The 20,307-nt window shown below is 39.6% G+C and overlaps 1 protein-coding gene across 1 annotated transcript; it reads right to left on the bottom strand.

Moving 5' to 3' along the window:
* Positions 1-1,069: 1,069 nt before the first annotated feature.
* Positions 1,070-20,259, bottom strand: LOC139445687 (GDP-fucose transporter 1-like). Its single transcript, XM_071226877.1, has 6 exons — positions 20,139-20,259; positions 17,198-17,258; positions 9,382-9,522; positions 6,851-6,967; positions 4,605-4,713; positions 1,070-1,779 (listed from the first exon to the last, which is right to left on the bottom strand). The coding sequence occupies exons 1-6, from the start codon at positions 20,234-20,236 to the stop codon at positions 1,238-1,240; spliced, it is 1,068 nt and encodes a 355-aa protein (XP_071082978.1). The 5' UTR covers positions 20,237-20,259; the 3' UTR covers positions 1,070-1,237.
* Between the last annotated feature and the right edge of the window lie 48 nt (positions 20,260-20,307).

Consider the following 20,307-nt stretch of genomic DNA (forward strand, 5'->3'; position numbering starts at 1 on the left):
CACTCAACAGTCCATTGGTCAGGGATGAGGCTAAAACCATCCTCTAACTTTACCAAATATGTAAACCACACCTGCATCATGTGCATGAAAAATATATTTGATCTTTTTGACAAACATTCAAATTCATTCAATGCCAAATTTTCAAAATGTCAGCATTAACATGATTTCAATTTTTTAAAACTTAAATGTGTATGACCATGATGATGTAAGAAACTGCGGCTGACATAAATATTTAGGTTGGATGAAAATACCAGTTAAACAACAGGCTATGTATCGTCAATACTTCATGGGATTTGTATACTCTATGAACCTCCACTACCTGTGAACACTGGTGTCTAACAGGTGTATTCACAGGTGATGCAGAAACAGAGAGTATAGAAGCCCATGAAGTAGTGATGATGCTTGTAATTACCACTGACTAAATTCCATCCTGACATCACAGTTCAGAGATCAAACAAAGCTGTTCCCATGCTAAATATACACAATGTAACAAGTAGGTAGTCATACCCCAAATATTTGTAAATTCAAATCCAATTTCATTCAAATCAGATATTAGTTCTCACTACTGCTAAACAAAGATCTGAAGACATCCCATTACAGGTCATGCCAGAACGACCTTTCGCGAACTTTGACCAGTCAATGAAATGCCTGACAAGAAGTCGACCTAAGCCAATGAGAAAGCAGCTTTCTAAAGTTAAACAGCACTACATTGTAGTGGCGACCTTGATTCCAGACTATGTTTTGCAAAAAAAGTTTGACAAAGTTCTATATACAAAATTTCAAAACTGAACTAAAGAAAATTCGGGAATGTCTAACAGATGGCAGTATTTTTCATGGGATATGAAAAGTTTCTTCGATTTCAAATGTTTATCCCACTGAGGCGAGAGAGGGACAGAATGACTGAATCAGTCATACAGCCTGTATTTGTCATTTGGAATACCCCTTGTTAAGTTTTTTGAGGATACATGACCAGAAAACATATTTTCACATTCCTTAGCGACACTCTGAATGGACTGACAACGATTCTTCTGACGTGATTCATAATGGAGTGTCCTCAGATCTTTGCTTTGCAGTAGCGAGAACTAAGATCTGATTTTAATGAGATTGTCACAAAACATTCATGGCCCAGCCATTCTGCAGCCTCGGATGATGATGCAAGATGGAAATCATATAAATATACACATCCCATGCATGAAGCAATGCATTATAACAACCCTGTATGAACACCACCACATTATTATGCTTGTAATGGTGCCTTCTCGTCACTGGAAGCTTCTTGTAATTCTTTTAACTTGGCTTCTTCTGCATGCTTTAGTTTCATTTCCTGTCGTTTAACCTCTGTGTAGCCTGTTGAACCGCCGAGGACGACAGCATTGCTCAGCCACCAAAGTGCAGGCTTAATGTCTTGGTAATACACACATGCGATCACAGTCTGAGCACACGCCTTGGCAGTGCCTGAGATGTTGTGGGTCAGCGGTGATGTCAACTGAATCTGCATGCCGGTCACGTAGCCGATGGCGAAGCCGAAAATACCACTGACGATCATCATGTTCCAGAAGTGGAAGTCCCCAATCTTCGGGAAAGACATGACCTCCTTGAATTCCCCTGTCACCAGCATGAGTGGGAGGAACAGCACGCTTGCGTTGATGTTGTTGTAGAGGGTGATGCGCCAGATGTTGTTGTCCACCAGGGGGAGTACTTTCTTCACATAGATGGAGTTGAGAGCTACGCTGGCACTCGCCATAATGCCGAAGAAGATACCCATTAAAGATAGCGACCCTGCAGGATAAAAGGAATGTCTTTATTTAATTGATTCTGATCATCATGTAAACTAAATACTGGCTTATCTGGTTTTGTGGACCATGGCCCTCTTCCACGTAACGATCGTAAAGCTACGAAAAGCCAATGTCAAAGTATGGGAGTTCCGATCATCTTTGAACTATGTCTATCATACAACCTCTGTAAAGTTATGGGAGATCCGATCATCTTAGAGCTCTGTTTATCGTAAGACTGTGGTAAAGTATGGGAGATCCAATCATCTTTGAATTATGTCTATCATACAACCTCTGTAAAGGTATGGGAGATCCGATCATCTTAGAGCTCTGTTTATCGTAAGACTGTGGTAAAGTATGGGAATTCCGATCATCTTTGAACTATGTCTATCACAAAACCTCTGTAAAGGTATGGGAGCTCCAATCATCTTTGAACTATGTCTATCATACAACCTCTGTAAAGGTATGGGAGATCGGAGCATCTTTGAACTATGTCTATCATACAACCTCTGTAAAGGTATGGGAGATCGGAGCATCTTTGAACTATGTCTATCATACAACCTCTGTAAAGGTATGGGAGATCGGAGCATCTTTGAACTATGTCTATCATACAACCTCTGTAAAGGTATGGGAGATCGGAGCATCTTTGAACTATGTCTATCATACAACCTCTGTAAAGGTATGGGAGATCCGATCATCTTTGAACTATGTCTATCATAAAACCTCTGTAAAGGTATGGGAGATCGGAGCATCTTTGAACTATGTCTATCATACAACCTCTGTAAAGGTATGGGAGATCGGAGCATCTTTGAACTATGTCTATCATACAACCTCTGTAAAGGTATGGGAGATCGGAGCATCTTTGAACTATGTCTATCATACAACCTCTGTAAAGGTATGGGAGATCCGATCATCTTTGAACTATGTCTATCATACAACCTCTGTAAAGGTATGGGAGATCGGAGCATCTTTGAACTATGTCTATCATACAACCTCTGTAAAGGTATGGGAGATCGGAGCATCTTTGAACTATGTCTATCATACAACCTCTGTAAAGGTATGGGAGATCGGAGCATCTTTGAACTATGTCTATCATACAACCTCTGTAAAGGTATGGGAGATCGGAGCATCTTTGAACTATGTCTATCATACAACCTCTGTAAAGGTATGGGAGATCGGAGCATCTTTGAACTATGTCTATCATACAACCTCTGTAAAGGTATGGGAGATCCGATCATCTTAGAGCTCTGTTTGTCGTAAGACTGTGGTAAATTATAGGAGATTCGATCATCCTAAACCTATGTAAGAATATAGGAGACACAATTACTGAGGTGGAATGAGGCCTGGTCCTAATGAGCAATATAGAGGTAAAATCTAATAATATCTTAAGTATTGATGACACAAGACCTACATGACAGCAGTTCAACACAAGACCTACATCACAGCAGTATGACACAAGACCTACATGACGGTAGTATGACACAAGACCTACATGACAGCAGTTCAACACAAGACCTACATCACAGCAGTATGACACAAGACCTACATGACGGCAGTACGTGATGACACAAGACCTAAATGACGGCAGCATGACACAAGACCTACATGACAGCAGCATGACACAAGACCTACATGACGGCAGCATGACACAAGACCTATATGACGGCAGCATGACACAAGACCTACATGACGGCAGCATGACACAAGACCTATATGACAGCAGAATGACACAAGACCTACATGACGGCAGCATGACACAAGACCTACATGACGGCAGCATGACACAAGACCTATATGACAGCAGAATGACACAAGACCTATATGACGGCAGCATGACACAAGACCTACATGACGGCAGCATGACACAAGACCTACATGACGGCAGCATGACACAAGACCTACATGACGGCAGCATGACACAAGACCTATATGATGGCAGCATGACACAAGACCTATATGACGGCAATATGACACAAGACCTATATGACGGCAGCATGACACAAGACCTACATGACGGCAGCATGACACAAGACCTACATGACAGCAGAATGACACAAGACCTACATGACGGCAGCATGACACAAGACCTACATGACGGCAGCATGACACAAGACCTACATGACGGCAGCATGACACAAGACCTACATGACGGCAGCATGACACAAGACCTACATGACAGCAGCATGACACAAGACCTACATGACAGCAGTATGACACAAGACCTACATGACGGTAGTATGACACAAGACCTACATGACAGCAGTTCAACACAAGACCTACATGACAGCAGCATGACACAAGACCTATATGACAGCAGAATGACACAAGACCTACATGACAGCAGCATGACACAAGACCTACATGACGGCAGCATGACACAAGACCTACATGACGGCAGCATGACACAAGACCTACATGACAGCAGCATGACACAAGACCTACATGACGGCAGCATGACACAAGACCTATATGACGGCAGCATGACACAAGACCTACATGACGGCAGCATGACACAAGACCTATATGACGGCAGCATGACACAAGACCTGTATGACGGCAGCATGACACAAGACCTATATGACAGCAGTTCAACACAAGACCTACATGACAGCAACATGACACAAGACCTATATGACGGCAGCATGACACAAGACCTACATGACGGCAGCATGACACAAGACCTACATGACGGCAGCATGACACAAGACCTACATGACGGCAGTACGTGATGACACAAGACCTACATGACGGCAGCATGACACAAGACCTATATGACGGCAGCATGACACAAGACCTACATGACGGCAGTACACGTTGTGTGACATGGCTTACCTGAGACCTTCTCCTGATCCACCCCAAGGAAGAAACCGGAAATGATGACCCCACAGCATATCAGCGCCTTCACTGACGTTGTCTGCTTCAGCAGTAAGTAGGAAAATATCTGAAAGGATGAGAATTCGCTGTTAGAAGCTGCAAATATTTTAATTATAATAATAACAACAATAACATATGGTGCTTTTTTCATGAATGTCATGCTCAAGGCGGATTATTATCCCCGGTCAATGGATCAATGTGCAAACAACAATCATTCAGGCCAAGAAGGTCATCAGCCGCATCGCCATCTTATCCTACTGGGTACCCATTCACTGCTAAGGTGAAAAGAGGCACATTTTGAACAAAGTCACTTGCCCAAGGCGACTACAGATGTGCTACATCTGCTTCAGTGTGGGGCAGGACTGAAGCTGTAGAAACTCTCAGGAGCCAAGCTGCGGAACACAGTCGCACATCCATGGACAGTCCATGACCAACCTTGCTTAGATTGACTTAATTTGTGACCTGTGCGCTGTGCACAGGACTATGTGCCACTACGAGATGAGACACAGGGAATGGCTGGCAATATGAAATACTGGGCACCTGAGAATAGTGAGTGAGTGAGTGAGTTGGGTTTTACTCCGCTTTTAACAGTATTCCAGTTATATCGCGACGTGTCAGCTTAATGTGGGAGAAAAGCCCGAAGTGATGCAGGTCTCAGACGTTTACCACTTCGGTGAAACCCATGAGCACGGGTATGGTGCTGACAAACCTAGAAACATAATCGGGGCGAACTGGGATTCGAACCCACAATCATAGGTTTCTGGCGTGCCCAAGGGATGCAACTCTGCACAGCGAATCGCGGCGCCTTAGACGACTGGGCCATCTGTGCCCCCACCTGAGAATAGCTTGCAATACGGAACTAAATAGGGTTGTAATAGCCTACAGTCAATGTGTATGTCCCATGCCCTGATAATGTTTGCTGGCTACCTGACTCCCTGCACACTTCAATACTCCCATCTCTGCACTGTCCACATCCCCATGTGGGTTGTGGGTAGAAATTCTCCCAGCATCCAAAACAATATGGCATGGTCACGATAGTGAGTGAGTATGGTTTTACGCCGCTTTTAGCAATATTCCAGCAATATCACGGCAGGAGACACCAGAAATGGGCTTCACACATTGTACCTATGTCGGGAATCGAACCCAGGTCTTTGGCTTGATGAGCGAACGCTTTAACCACTAGGTTACCCGACCGCCCCGCATGGTCACGATAGGATACATATCACGATACATAGGTAACGATACGATACGTATAGTGATACGCATATTTACAAGAAATGGCACAGAAACCCTTTGAATATAAGTATTTCAGAGCAGGTTCAGGAGGAAAAGTTAGCTGTAGACACATGTTCGTAGCGGTTGTTTTAAGTCGTGATCTTTAAGCACTAATTACAACACATTTCACGATATTCGAATGCTGGCGGGTCATTAAGCAGGTAGTAATTAATTTATTTTACCAAAGTGTATCGTCTTGTATCGATACAGGAAAAACGCATTGTGTATTGTATCATCGCATGAAACCTCATGATGTACCAGGGCCCCAATGTATTGTTTCACCTGTACACAAAAGGCTCAGAGCTCCAGATAAGCTGCGTATGTGCATAAAATACCCATCAGAAATGCAGAAATACGCAGTAAAATAAAATCCAAGCGTATCAAATAAGCAATGAACATTACAGACACGCTACAAAAATATAACTTGTGCGTATCATCAAAATATTGTGAAGTAACCCTGCGTATTCGATAAGCAAATCAGCAACTTATTTTGAAATTATAAACGGGCATTCCGTCAACCTTGCCAAACTCTACGATGACAGTTACATCATGATCATTTCTTGTGAAAGTATCGTGGTATTTTTGAGTCCTATAAAGCTCTCGAACCCACACGACACCAGTTTGCAGGGACGAGGTGAATAGTGTTTTTGAATATTTAACTTAAATACCCACATGTGTAAAAACTAGTGGGTAACAGAAATTTGAATACCCAGATAGAATTACTGATACCCAATGATTTTAAAATGCATGGGTAAAATACCCACAACACCAAAAGCTTATCTGGAGCTCTGCTTGGTTGACTGCAGTTATCGTACCAGGACTGTGTGATCGTTGCTCACAAAGTCACTGGATTGTCTGGTCCAGACTTTTTCACATTATAGCTGCAATACTGCAAACAAACAAAGTGCCCACAAAAAGCCTTTACTGACCACATTAAACACAGTAGTGAGAGAGCGGCCCACGTAGTAGAAGGCCACACCCACAAACTTCAGACAGAGATTGTTGAAGGAGATCATACAGACAAAGATGATCGACAGTGGCAGCGTCTGAAACAGAATGTACATCATGAAGTTCCACAGTCCTTATCAACACCACAATCTAATATAACACCACAATTTATTATCAACACCACAATCTAATATAACACCACAATTTATTATCAACACCACAATCTAATATAACACCACAATTTATTATCAACACCACAATCTAATATAACACCACAATTTATTATCAACACCACAATCCTTATCAACACCCCAATCTTATATCAACACCACAATTTATTATCAACACCACAATCTAATATAACACCACAATTTATTATCAACACCACAATCCTTATCAACACCACAATCTTATATCAACACCACAATCTAATATAACACCACAATTTATTATCAACACCACAATCCTTATCAACATCACAATCTTATATCAACACCACAATTTATTATCAACACCACAATCTAATATAACACCACAATTTATTATCAACACCACAATCCTTATCAACACCCCAATCTTATATCAACACCACAATTTATTATCAACACCACAATCTAATATAACACCACAATTTATTATCAACACCACAATCCTTATCAACACCACAATCTTATATCAACACCACAATTTATTATCAACACCACAATCTAATATAACACCACAATTTATTATCAACACCACAATCCTTATCAACACCACAATCTTATATCAACACCACAATTTATTATCAACACCACAATCTAATATAACACCACAATTTATTATCAACACCACAATCCTTATCAACACCCCAATCTTATATAAACACAATTTATTATCAACACCACAATCTAATATAACACCACAATTTATTATCAACACCACAATCCTTATCAACACCCCAATCTTATATCAACACCACAATTTATTATCAACACCACAATCTAATATAACACCACAATTTATTATCAACAACACAATCCTTATCAACACCCCAATCTTTTATCAACACCACAATTTATTATCAACACCACAATCCTCATCAACACCACAATCTAATATAACATCCCAATCCTTATCAACACCCCAATCTCATATCAACACCACAATTTATTATCAACACCACAATCCTCATCAACACCACAATTTATTATCAACACCACAGTCCTCATCAACACCACAATTTAATACCAATACAATCCTTATCAAGCGTCTAAAATAACTGCCTGCCTGCCTGTCGCTGGTAACTTTTCTGTCAGGCAGCATGAAATTTTCCTCCACCTGCCCGACTGCCTTGCCGATATTATTAAGAATACTTATGTATTCAGTTTTATTATAACTTGTCGTAGATTCTCAAGTTTGCATTATTTCAATTTAATCAAGACATGAGCTTTTGCGGTTTTTCAATATTTATAATACCTGAATGCAGGCAAGTACTTTTGAAGATGGGCAGGCAACACTTATGGGTCACCTGCCCGACTGTCTTGTTGGGTTTTAAGGTTATTTCTAACACTGCCATGATCTAATCAACGCTCCGCTAGAAATACCTTGACCTGTAAATGTGGAAATAACTACAACTGCTGGCTCCCAGCCAAAAATGTGACTGAATATAAATGTGACCCCCCTCACCCCCCCCCCCTCAAACTCACACACACCCCATTCCGCGCCCATCCCCAGTGAAATGATACATTTTCTTACCTTAATCAAATCAAACAGCAAATAGCAAAAAAGCAAGCAGTAATTTGTCAAGCTTTCTTAGGCTTTATATCATCAAACTGTGGGTGCGTTTTACAACAATGAGTCATTAATTTATGTGTCACTAGCAGCAGACTGGCCTATGTTTCAACTTTGAAAAAAATTAGGAAACCAGTTTTCAACCTGTTTTGTTTGGTGGAACTTGGCTTTCATGTCAACATGCTACTGGTGCAAGTTAAATCAAGTTCCTCAAATCGAGTCCTTGATCTACATGATGCACATACCTGACATCATAATACAAGGCTCCTTGTACAGCTTGTACAGACATCTCAGGAAGTCTTACTTTCATATACTGTATTCGACATAATAAGCGCCCCGCTCTAATAAGCGCCCACGGTGACATTTGATGATATATTGGCTGGTGAACAATCCCAATTAGCACCCTTTCCGATTGATCAATGTACACAAGACTAATTTATTCGCGTATACTACGCACTCGTGTGCTATATGCACCCTTAATTATGGGCAATAAAATTCTGGAAAAATATATCTGTCGTACATAAACATTTCAGGCTGTCAGCATAACCATGAAATTTATCTTTCAACTATCTTTTTTTCACCAAAAGAATATTCTACCCAGAGCCCCCTATTTCTAATTTTGAGAGAGCCCTGGGCGCTCATTACGTCGAATACGGTATTATATTTGTGTCAATTGACATTTTTTCTAATCTAATTCCAACGTGATTACATAATGCAAGTAACAAAAGTGTCTACTCACTGCTCTGCATAGTTTTAGGTCGATCACAAAAGGTGGGAAGTTGACTTTTCCTGGAAATATTTGTCCAAAAAGGCTGAGCAGAGCACACAGCAGAACAGTAACGACACACTGGAACCAGGTCACAAACAGGGGAGCATCCAGCTGAAACATCACAACATAGCAATGACATCCTTTGAAACTCATGCTGGTCCACTAGGTCACAAACAGGGGCGCATCCAGCTGAAACATCACAACATAGCAATGACATCCTTTGAAACTCATGCTGGTCCACTAGGTCACAAACAGGGGCGCATCCAGCTGAAACATCACAACATAGCAATGACATCCTTTGAAACTCATGCTGGTCCACTAGCCGCTAAATTGTGCTGAGGACAGTTAGCATCAGATAATAGTCCTCACTGATAGTTGCATTTGAGGGCTATAACTCTGAACCAGTTCTCAATGCTTCAATTTTGTTACGAACTTAAACTGAATCAAACTCTTTAAAATCTAAGTTCTTGCTGCCGTTAAACAAAGATCTGGGGACATCCCATAAGGGGTCACGTCAGACCGACCTTGCGCGGACTTTGACCGACCAATGGAATGACCAATCAGAAGGCAGCTTTCTTATGCTTTACGGCACAAATTTCAAATTGGCAGCAACGCTTCGAAACATATTTTGACAAATTCTCAATTAAAAGTTTGAAATCTGAACAAAAGAACATTCTGGAATCACTAATAGATAGTCTAGATTGTGTGAATTCAGTCGTTAAAACTGTAACTATCGTTCGGAATATCCCGTGTTTTTGGGTTTTCGAGGAAGCATGATTAGAAATCACATTCCGACTGTTACTTTCATGATCTGGTAAGCGACGCTCTGATTGGTCGGATGAAAGGTCGTTCTGACGTGACCCCTACTGGGATGTCCTCAGATCTTTGTTTAGAGATAGCGAGAGCTAAGATTTGATTTTAATGAGATTAAAACTGAATAAGCTGAAGGAAGATGTAAGGACCAACTACAAATTCTAGGGACTCTGAAATTTAGGTTTATGCTTGTTTGCTTATCCTTAGGCTGAATGAGTCCAGTGTGGGTCACATGTCCACATTCTCCAGCCATTAGGGACACGGAATCTCCATCTTGCTCTTCATGGCCAAATTTTTGTTTGTGTGTTTATTGATTAATGCCACACTCAGCAATATTCCAGCTATATGATGGCGGTCTGTAAATAATCCAGTCTGGACCACACAATCCCGTGATTGACATCATGAGCACTGATCTATACAATTTGGATGCGATGACATGCATCAACTAATTCAGTGAGTCTGATCACCAAATCCTGTTAGTGGCCTCTTGCGACAAGCATAGATGCCTTTTACGTTTATTTCTTGTTGTTTAATGCCCAGTCAGCAATATTCCTGCTATATGAAGGCAGTCTGTAAATAATTGAGTCTGGACCAGACAATCCAGTGATTGATATCATGAGCATCAATCCAAGCATTTGGGATCGATGACATGCATCAACCAAGTCAGCGAGTCTGACCACCCGATCCCGTTAGTCGCCTTTTACGACAAGCATAGTCGCCTTTTACGGCAAGCATGGGTTGCTGAAGACCTATTCTATCCCAGATCTTCACGGATCTTCATGACTGACATGACATAGATTCAGTATTGTGATTGTGTTATAGTTCTATAGTCATTGTGACAGTTCTATTGTCATGATTGTGTCATAGATCTATTTCATGATTGTGTCATGGTTCTACTGTCATGATTGTGTTATAGATCTATGTTCTGATTGTGTCATGATTGTGTCATAGATCTATCTCATGACTGTGTCATGGTTCTACTGTCATGATTGTGTCATTAGATCTATTCTATGATTGTGAGAGAATTAGTTGTTTTTTTACGCTGCTTTCAGCAAAATTCATGGAACCAATGTCATGGTTCTATTATCAAGATTGTGTCAGATTCATGTTCTGATTGTGTCATGGTTCTATTGCCATGATTGTGTCATGGATCTATTTTATAAATGTGAGAGAATTAGTTGTTTTTTTACCCTGCTTTCAGCAAAATTCATGGAACCAATGTCATGGAGGGGGCACAAGCAAAGTGCTTCACACACTACACCCAAGTGGGAAGTCAAACCTGGCCTTTGGCAAATGAAGTAAACCCACCTCTCATTTCAAGATAGGGTCACAATACATCTAATGGCATGAATGTGTCATCCATCATTTCATTGTCAATTGCCATATATTTATTGTGATAAGAACTGCATAAAACAAACAACTTTTGACATGAAAAATACCAACTGATTGGGTCTTTTTGTGAAAATATATGTCATATGTATTATTCTCCATTCTTATGAACAGTGGTGAAAATCAATGACATTTGTCAATGATATCTACACTTAATGTGTCATACATCTGTGAGCCAAATCAATGACGTTTCTAATGGGTGTCATATACAATGTACACCTTATGGGTCATACATATGTGTGCTATGTACCTATGTCATGTATCTGCTAACTCTATCTATAAGCCATGAATGTGTGAAGCCCATTACCGGTGTCCCCCGCCGTGATATTGCCGGAATATTGCTAAAAGCGGCGTAAAACCATACTCACTCACCATAAGCCATGGGATTCTGTGTAGGGGACATGTGACACTGCTGGCCTGTCTCATCAAGCCCCCCCCCCCCCCCCCCCCCCGACACACACAGAGTTTGTGTGACCAGCTGAACGCTCCAGTACACCGCAGGTATCAACACTACAGCAACCGTTCAGTCCCCAAACCACCGACATGACAGATGAGGTTCTTTTTATTACAGCAACCTTATAATTTCCCTGGCTAAGTCCAAGTCAGAGCTCCAGATAGGCAATGTATTTGCATAAAATACACACACAAAAATCCCCATAACACAATTAATTTTTAGTTTCTTGTGAGCAAATATGCATGAAAAATTGCAAAAACCCAATAGCATTAAACTCAGTTTAATTACCCTATGTATCCATTTCAAGCAGCGTGTCAGCATTTCCTTAGATCTTTATTTATTAATTGAATGCAGGCATCACCTATCCATGAACTCTACTGCAGTTGATAAAGCATAAAAAGGCTCAACACCTCACTTACTGTCAATTAGACACTTATATATGTATATATCGGTGTTGGGAGAAAATACCACATGTTATAAACTTGGTACAAACTTGGGAAGCACACAAACATATACAAATCAGAAGTAACCCAAAATAGCATTATAAGCAGAATTATCCTTTAACAAATGTCTACCCTTTGGTGTAAAAATACCTATTAGACAGACCAAGGGAGTACCAATATATTGCATACTCCAGAAGTGAGTGAGTGAGTATGGTTATACGCTGCTTTTAGCAATATTCCAGCAATATCATGGGGAACACCAGAAATGTATACTCCAGAAGACTGTCATTATCCATTGTGAATGATAACTTGTGAGAAAAGGTGTCTAGCCGGGAGAGCCACATTTCAGAAATGGCTATTGCCGGTAGAGCCACATTTTCAGCTGAGAGCATTTCACCTATTCTAGCGGGTAATTAATTAATCTGATTACCGATACCTTTAAATGAGTGTCCCACATTTAAATTACATCCTCATCTTCACTACAGACAAGAACATTGAACATTTCCTGGGACAATAGTTAGAGGGTGTTTCTTTCACTTCACCCAATGTATCTGGAGGAGGGTGCAGAAAGCAGGTCTGGTGATGGACTATAAGGAAGATGAGGAGGTTAAGAAGCTGGTGAGAAGAGCTGCTGCCCTCCCTCTAGTACCTCGTGACAAAGTGGATGATGTGTGGCTTGATGCCATTGCTGACTCTCCTGCTTGCCCTAAAGTGACTGCCTTCATGGACTACGTGACAACCAGTTTGGTTCAAGGAAGGGGCCTTCATGCCGTATTTTCTCACAATTAACATTAAATTGACGTTGCACAATGCTGGCCAGCTGGGACTACTTCAAAGGAAATGAATATAATAAAAGATTCTAAGATTCCCTAAATTATGAAGGTCAAGAGCTATATCAAGATCCTTGTCAACACCATAATCAACATGGCCATAAAAATCACAGTGACTATCTGAACTGCCTTTGGCAAAACACAGCTGCCAGTATCAGTTTATCTTTATACTAGACACAGATAGACATTCCTTTCCCCTGGGTATAGCTCATACATGTTTTACGAGCTGACTGCAAAACTCCAGCAGAATAACTTCAGGGCAAATAGGTCCACAAGCAGTCCCTTTATAACAGCATGCCAGGGTGTTAACAAGCTTCGGTTAATGTCTGTGTAATCCATGAATTTAGAAGTCACCAAGCTGTTGCACACCCTGTTTTAATCATATAAGTAACTGTGAACAGATGGTTGTATAAACTAACCACATCAGCATCACACATTGTACCTGTGCTCAAAACAAAACATAGGCCAGGCTGCCATCAGGACCCACAGACTTCAGAGCTGCAGGCCCTGACTAAACTCCTCATTTTAAAAAAAACTGCAGCTTTTTGTGACAGATAAATCAAGACGTAAATTAACTGCAGGTTTTAAGGAGCCATACAAATTTGAATCTTTGGGCCTGATATGAGTGAGTTTGGTTTTACGCCGCTTTTACCGTAATCCAGCAACATCACAGCAGGGGACACCAGAAATGGGCTTCACACATTGTACCCATGTCAGGAATCGAACCTGGGTCTGTGGCGTGACAAGGGAAGGCTTTAACCACTAGGCTACCCAACCACCCCGGACCTATTATGAAATCTACCTGCCTGATCATAAACAAATCATAAACAAAATAAGCAATTATAACATAGAAAGTCTGCCCACTTCATGTTTCAAGTCCTCCGGGATACCAGGTGTATTTTATACTTCATACAGCATGTAATTTACATATCTTTATGTGAATCTTTCATGTTTTTCAACATTACAAAGTACTTTTGTTACATAAGTATGATTTCTAACTGTGCCTTTAAGGCACATGAAACTGAAATTTAACTGCCAGGCAAAAGAATGTTTACACTTGAAAATTAGATATGACCTTAAAAATTACAAATTTATCAAAACATCACAAGGCTGAAAACAGTCCCCGTAAAACTGCAAATTTAAGGTCCGAAACAAAAGTACAATACTCTATCAAATACATCACCATCGATTAACCATTTCTTGTTTGTTTCGTGTTTAACCACCATCAAACATTTGTGTATAATTCGTTTGGCCTGGCTGTTAGTACTAGTAGTCCATGCCATTACATCTTCGACCATGCCATTGGCACTTTAAATAAAACCATGGAAACCTTGCTTTTTACATGCAACAGCTGCAAGATCAATATATGAACAACTGTCATACAAGCAAATATACAGCAAGTTGTCACGATCAATACTGAAACTGTCTACCAGATACATATCACTGGCCGTCAGCATTACTAGTTCCTGATGCCTTTAACAAATACATTCTCTTGTATAATAATCCTGGGTAGGCTCTTAAGCATGTTTAACACTTTAAACAAATACTGTATGACAAGACATTACATCTGTATTTAAAATAGTCCATTTACAGCAGACTTTGCGGAGCTGAATAAATAATTTCATTATAACATGTACATGATTTAAACTGACAACTTTGAAAACGCATTTTCAAATTGTTGTAGTATTTGGCAAAATGGCTCCAAAAAAAAATAAAAAAATGTTGCTCTGTGTATTTAGGCATGCGATAACCAAACACTACAACGTCGTACGTTTTCAAATTTCATTTGATGTGTTTCAAGATGGACGCTTCTTGTCGGTTTCTTGACAACATGAATTTATATGTTTTTTTCATATTGTAGCCTTTGGCAAAATGGACCAGAGATGCTTGATTACATGGACATATACATGTATGTTTCATTGTGAGTCTATATGATGGGGAAAACAAGACTGGGTTTGACAGTGAATTTTATGATGGAAGTCATGGCTAGACTATAATTTCTTAATCACTTTAATTATTCTGTGATTTTTTCCTCTTAAAACATTAGTATTTATATGAGAGTATGCCAAGCCCCAGACAGGATAACAACAATTACCATCTTTTAACGTCTTTTGGTATGACGCGGTCAGAGATCGGACCCTGGACCTTCCGCTCTCCGGGTGGACACTCTACCACTAGACCACGGAGGCGGTCCCCAATGTTGTGAAGTTTTGTAAGAGAAACTGATTCCGAAACTGATTCCGAAACTGATTCAGAAACTGATGCACGTTTAACCCTGTGAGACTGGGTCCTGCTCTTGATCCAGTGTTTGGGTCAAACATGTGGCAGCTTTGATGTGCTTCATTATCCTCAATGTAATCAGTGTACCCGCTGGCTTTTGAAACTGCCAGTCCTTGTGGACTGCCAACTCTAAAAATTACCAGTTAAATCTACGAGGAATACTGTAAATCTTGAAATTACAGCGAGCGTGAATTAAATTGCGAAAAATTGATGTGGTCTTTGCTCGCATTATTAAACATTGCATTTTTATCAACAATAAGACATTTTGGATAGCAAAAATACCAACTTAGACATTTGCTGATGTATTCCACACCACTGTTTATTGAGCAGCACTTGTATATAAAGTATATAAACAATGTCATTCAAACACTAATTACGTCCTGTGAATTGTCACTGCTGGGGTCAAGACAAGAGTTCTACTCACTTATGTCATCACTGATCAAACCTGCAAGTCCAGACAGACGCCACCTTTTGTTCTTAGCGACTGCGTCAAAGGCAGACACGAGCCAGCGTGCATGTATTGTTTTTGTGGAAGTATTTTACTCAGCGCCAATAAGCAGTGCTAATTGGTGTGTGATTTGATTAATGTAAGGTTGGATTAAGGTGAGGATTCTAAACCTGACTGAGGACATCTTTAGATAGAAATCCACTGATGCTTGAGAGGAGAGGGTGTCATATTGAGTCGCATTTTTGGCTAGGGTCCAGTGGTCGCATTCTTTTGGAGACGCATTAATCTCACGATTTTACTTCCTCTCAAAAATAATGTCGTCCAATTTACATCATGCTAGAACAATGTTTTATCGTGAAATAAACAACGGTTCGTTCTTCATTGTTCTTGGGGATGAAACCTGTACATGGTGTACTAAGGATAACAACTTCTTTATTATCCACAAACTACAGGTACGTGCATAAGTAACAAAGAAGTTGTTATCCATAATACGCCTTGTCCTGAAACTGCTGAAGAAATCTGAGTACATTAACTGCAGGGGTAGACGCCATTGGTCAAATACAACTAGTCCGACCTCATTTCAGACCAGTTGTATATCTAAAATAACTAGATTTTGGAAGAAAACAAATAGTCCCTCTAGATTTTCACTAGCCTTGGACTAAGAGGCTAGTAGCCATGTTTATCACTGTAACTGTCAAGATGTGATTCTAGTGCGTTTGAGTGAGTGAGTGAGTTGGGTTTAACGCCACTTTTAACAGTATTCCAGTTATATCGCGGCGTGTCAGCTTAACGTGGGAGGAAAGCCCGAAGTGATGCAGGTCTCAGACGTTTACCACTTCGGTGAAACCCACGAGCATGGGTTTGGTGCTGACAAACCTAGAAACATAATTGGGACGAACCATGATTCATACCCACAATCATTGGTTTCCGGCGTGATGAATCTATTTTTAGCTAACAACCATACTGGATCTTCACTTCCACATTACATTCAGGTAATAATGTCAAATTATGGGATAAGTCTTCATTATTAAATGTTAGAAATGTAAAAACAAATCAAGAAAAACACCATCAAAACATTTGGCTTATAGATTAAACATATGTTAAATTTATTATTTTTCTATTTTCTTACCTTTAGGTCTTTGCTGCTGAGTAAGTATTTATTCACAAATACCATTGATATGGAGATGGACCTGAAACAGTGAACACATTTGTATGTTTAGTACATCTTACAATAGCACACTAAAATAGACAACACAGCATTGTACATTCAGGGATAAGCTGCTTATTTGCGTAAAATACTCCCAAAAAATATTCAAAACCCAATTACCGTATTCAGCGTAATAAGCGCCCAGGGCGCTCTCAAAATTAGAAATAGGGAGTTCTTTTAAGAATAAAATTTTAGTGGAAAGATCGTAAATTTTGTGGTTGATGCTGACAGCCCGAAATGATACAAAAGAAAAGTCTGTGCGTATTATACGTATTATATTTTTCCAGAGTTTAATTGCCCATTATTAAGGGTGCATATCACACACAGATGCGTATTATACACGAATAAATAGGTCTTGTGTACATTGATCAATTGGAAGGGGTGCTATTGGGATTGTTCACTAGCCAATATATTAGCAAATATCGCTGTGGGCGCTTATTACACCGAATACAGTACTTTCAATTGTCTTATGTACATAAACACATGCATAAAATGAAAAACTCAAATGTATAAAAACAGCATGCATAAATATCAAATGAAGCTTTTACAGCATGCGTACAACGGAGCTAATTTCCAAAATACAATTATGAGCTAAATGAAAAAAAACTGTTTTTCTCAATTTAAAAATCAACACAAAGTGTTACGTAGCTGTAAATACGAAATGACAAAACAACTCGAAAAGTACTAGTCTGGATTTGCTAGTTTGATCTCAGTGAACAATACAAAATGTACTTTACAGGAGGTAATTTGTCGGCACTTTCAACATTCAAAAATAAAACTAAGTCCAAATTGACATACCAGAAACAGACTATAGGCATTATGCATCTGTTCTCACCTGTCAAGGTTTCATAGGTCACCTTGATCTACTTACACCTGGTTATGCCCTGTTTCACAATAGTCTGTTTTATTCACATTTTTACACACTTTTACGTGTAAAAAGGCATAAAAACATTTGATACGCTGTATTTGTGCCACGGCCCAATTAGTACTAATTTAGTTGTTTGAATATTTACATATTTTGTATATTAACTGCATTTATTAAAGATCTGAGGTCGAAAAAACAGGTTTTTTTCATTTCCGTGAGTACTTTAGTTAACTTTCTGAGTCAAGCCTATATATTTAGAACCACTATATACATCTAAAACATTATTTCATTTTTTATAATCTTAAAATGTTCATTTATTTTGGGAAAAACCCAATGGAGTGATGAATGGATGAGTGAAAAAATATTGGTTACCCAATGAAAAATGTGATAACCCAATTAAAATAGAAATCCAAATGTAAAAACTCAATTGCTCAAAGTTATCTGGTGCTCTGTACATTGGATATACCACAAACTTCCTGCATGATATTGTATTCTCCATGCACAGATCAGCATAGTATCAGATTCATTACATGTAAACTAATACTGCAGCAAAGTGCACAGAATCGCCACATCCTGTAGCACAGGGTCTGAATTGGAACACTGTACAGTGGTTTTGCAGTGTTTTTCAAAAATACATAACCTGAATGTATCTTGAAAACCATAGTTCATAGTGTTATAACTTACTGATAAGCATGTGTAGATTGAATTTGGGGAATATTGGTTTACGTCTGATCACACACAATAGTCCCAGACAACAAAATGATATAAGCATATCCTGTTCATTTTAATGAACAAATATTTATATGTGATACCAGAGAAAATAAAAATAACTGAAGCGGCGCTCGTGATTCTGTGGAGCATGTTGGTAACTGGTGAAGAGATTTGACGAGGAAGTCCTATCATCGGTTTTCATTCTCTCTTGTCTCGTTATAAAAGGAATCATTTTAAACTCATAAGCGGATTTGTTAATAGTTTCACAAAAATGAAAGATATTGGTACAGTCAACGTTATACACAGAATATTTCAGAAATAACACCGAAAAACTAAGATGTCAATAGATAACAGAATGAAGGGACTGGGCATTTTTTGTGGAGGATCGGGGGACCAGTCCCAAACTCCGTTATTTTTTGCGATGTTTACAGGGAATTTAGTGAGCATGAACAACCATGTTTGTTTTGCTTGGTTGCACTCAGGAATATTATAGCTATATGACTACGGCCTGTATTATAATTGAATCTCGACCAGACAATCCAGAGATTGATATCATGAGCATCGATCCACTCAACTGGGATTTGATGAAATGCATCAACCAAGTCTGCAAACCTGATCACCCAATACCATTAGTCGCCTCTTACGACAAGCATGGGTTGCTCATAACCTACATTTTTCTAACCCAGATCTTCATGGGTATATGGCAACCATAGTAACAAATTTGCACTGATTATGTTTACTAAATAGCAAATTTTGTAAATTACAAATCTTCAAGTCTTGAGGGGGATACATTCACCAGATTGTATTCTATCAACATAACATTGTGTTACAAGCAAGTTTTTATTTATCAACTGATCAAAGTGCGTTCAATAATTTGTGTAGGTTATTCGGCTTCTAAAACACTAACCTATGTCTATCAGGTCTATTCTAACGTTTCGCAAGGCACCTAACATTATTGACAATGTAAGGAAAAGAAGTTATGGATGAACAACTTCTTTATTACAATTTCATCAATAAATTCGTATCCTTACTTTGTACTTCAACTTCTAAATGCCATCACAGAAATTACTGACAATACCAATGAAAGCCGACAACACGTTAACTCCAAGAGATTAGGCCGTGGTTAGGCGGCCCACAAACATCAGCTGAATGCGGACATGCTCTACTAGGTAAACTCGATAAACAAACAGGACTACCGGCTGACCGGTATACTGTCAACGTGGTAGCCTAGTGTCAGCCGAGTTCGCGTTGACTACATTGACAGACAGAATGTTACAACAAACTTACCAGTATGCAGCAACCACAGCTGCAATCTTCAGCGATTTTGAAAAAAACGATTCCATCATAACTTTCCTCCCACTTGGATGATACTGAAAAGAACGCATTGAGCAGTCAACAGTGGTGTATATATCCACGCCTAACAAACCGGTTTTCGGACTACACAGTGTACCACGTC

The sequence above is a fragment of the Haliotis cracherodii genome, unplaced genomic scaffold (assembly GCF_022045235.1).
Source record: "Haliotis cracherodii isolate W230 unplaced genomic scaffold, xgHalCrac1.p SCAF_6, whole genome shotgun sequence".
Classification (NCBI taxonomy): domain Eukaryota; kingdom Metazoa; phylum Mollusca; class Gastropoda; order Lepetellida; family Haliotidae; genus Haliotis; species Haliotis cracherodii.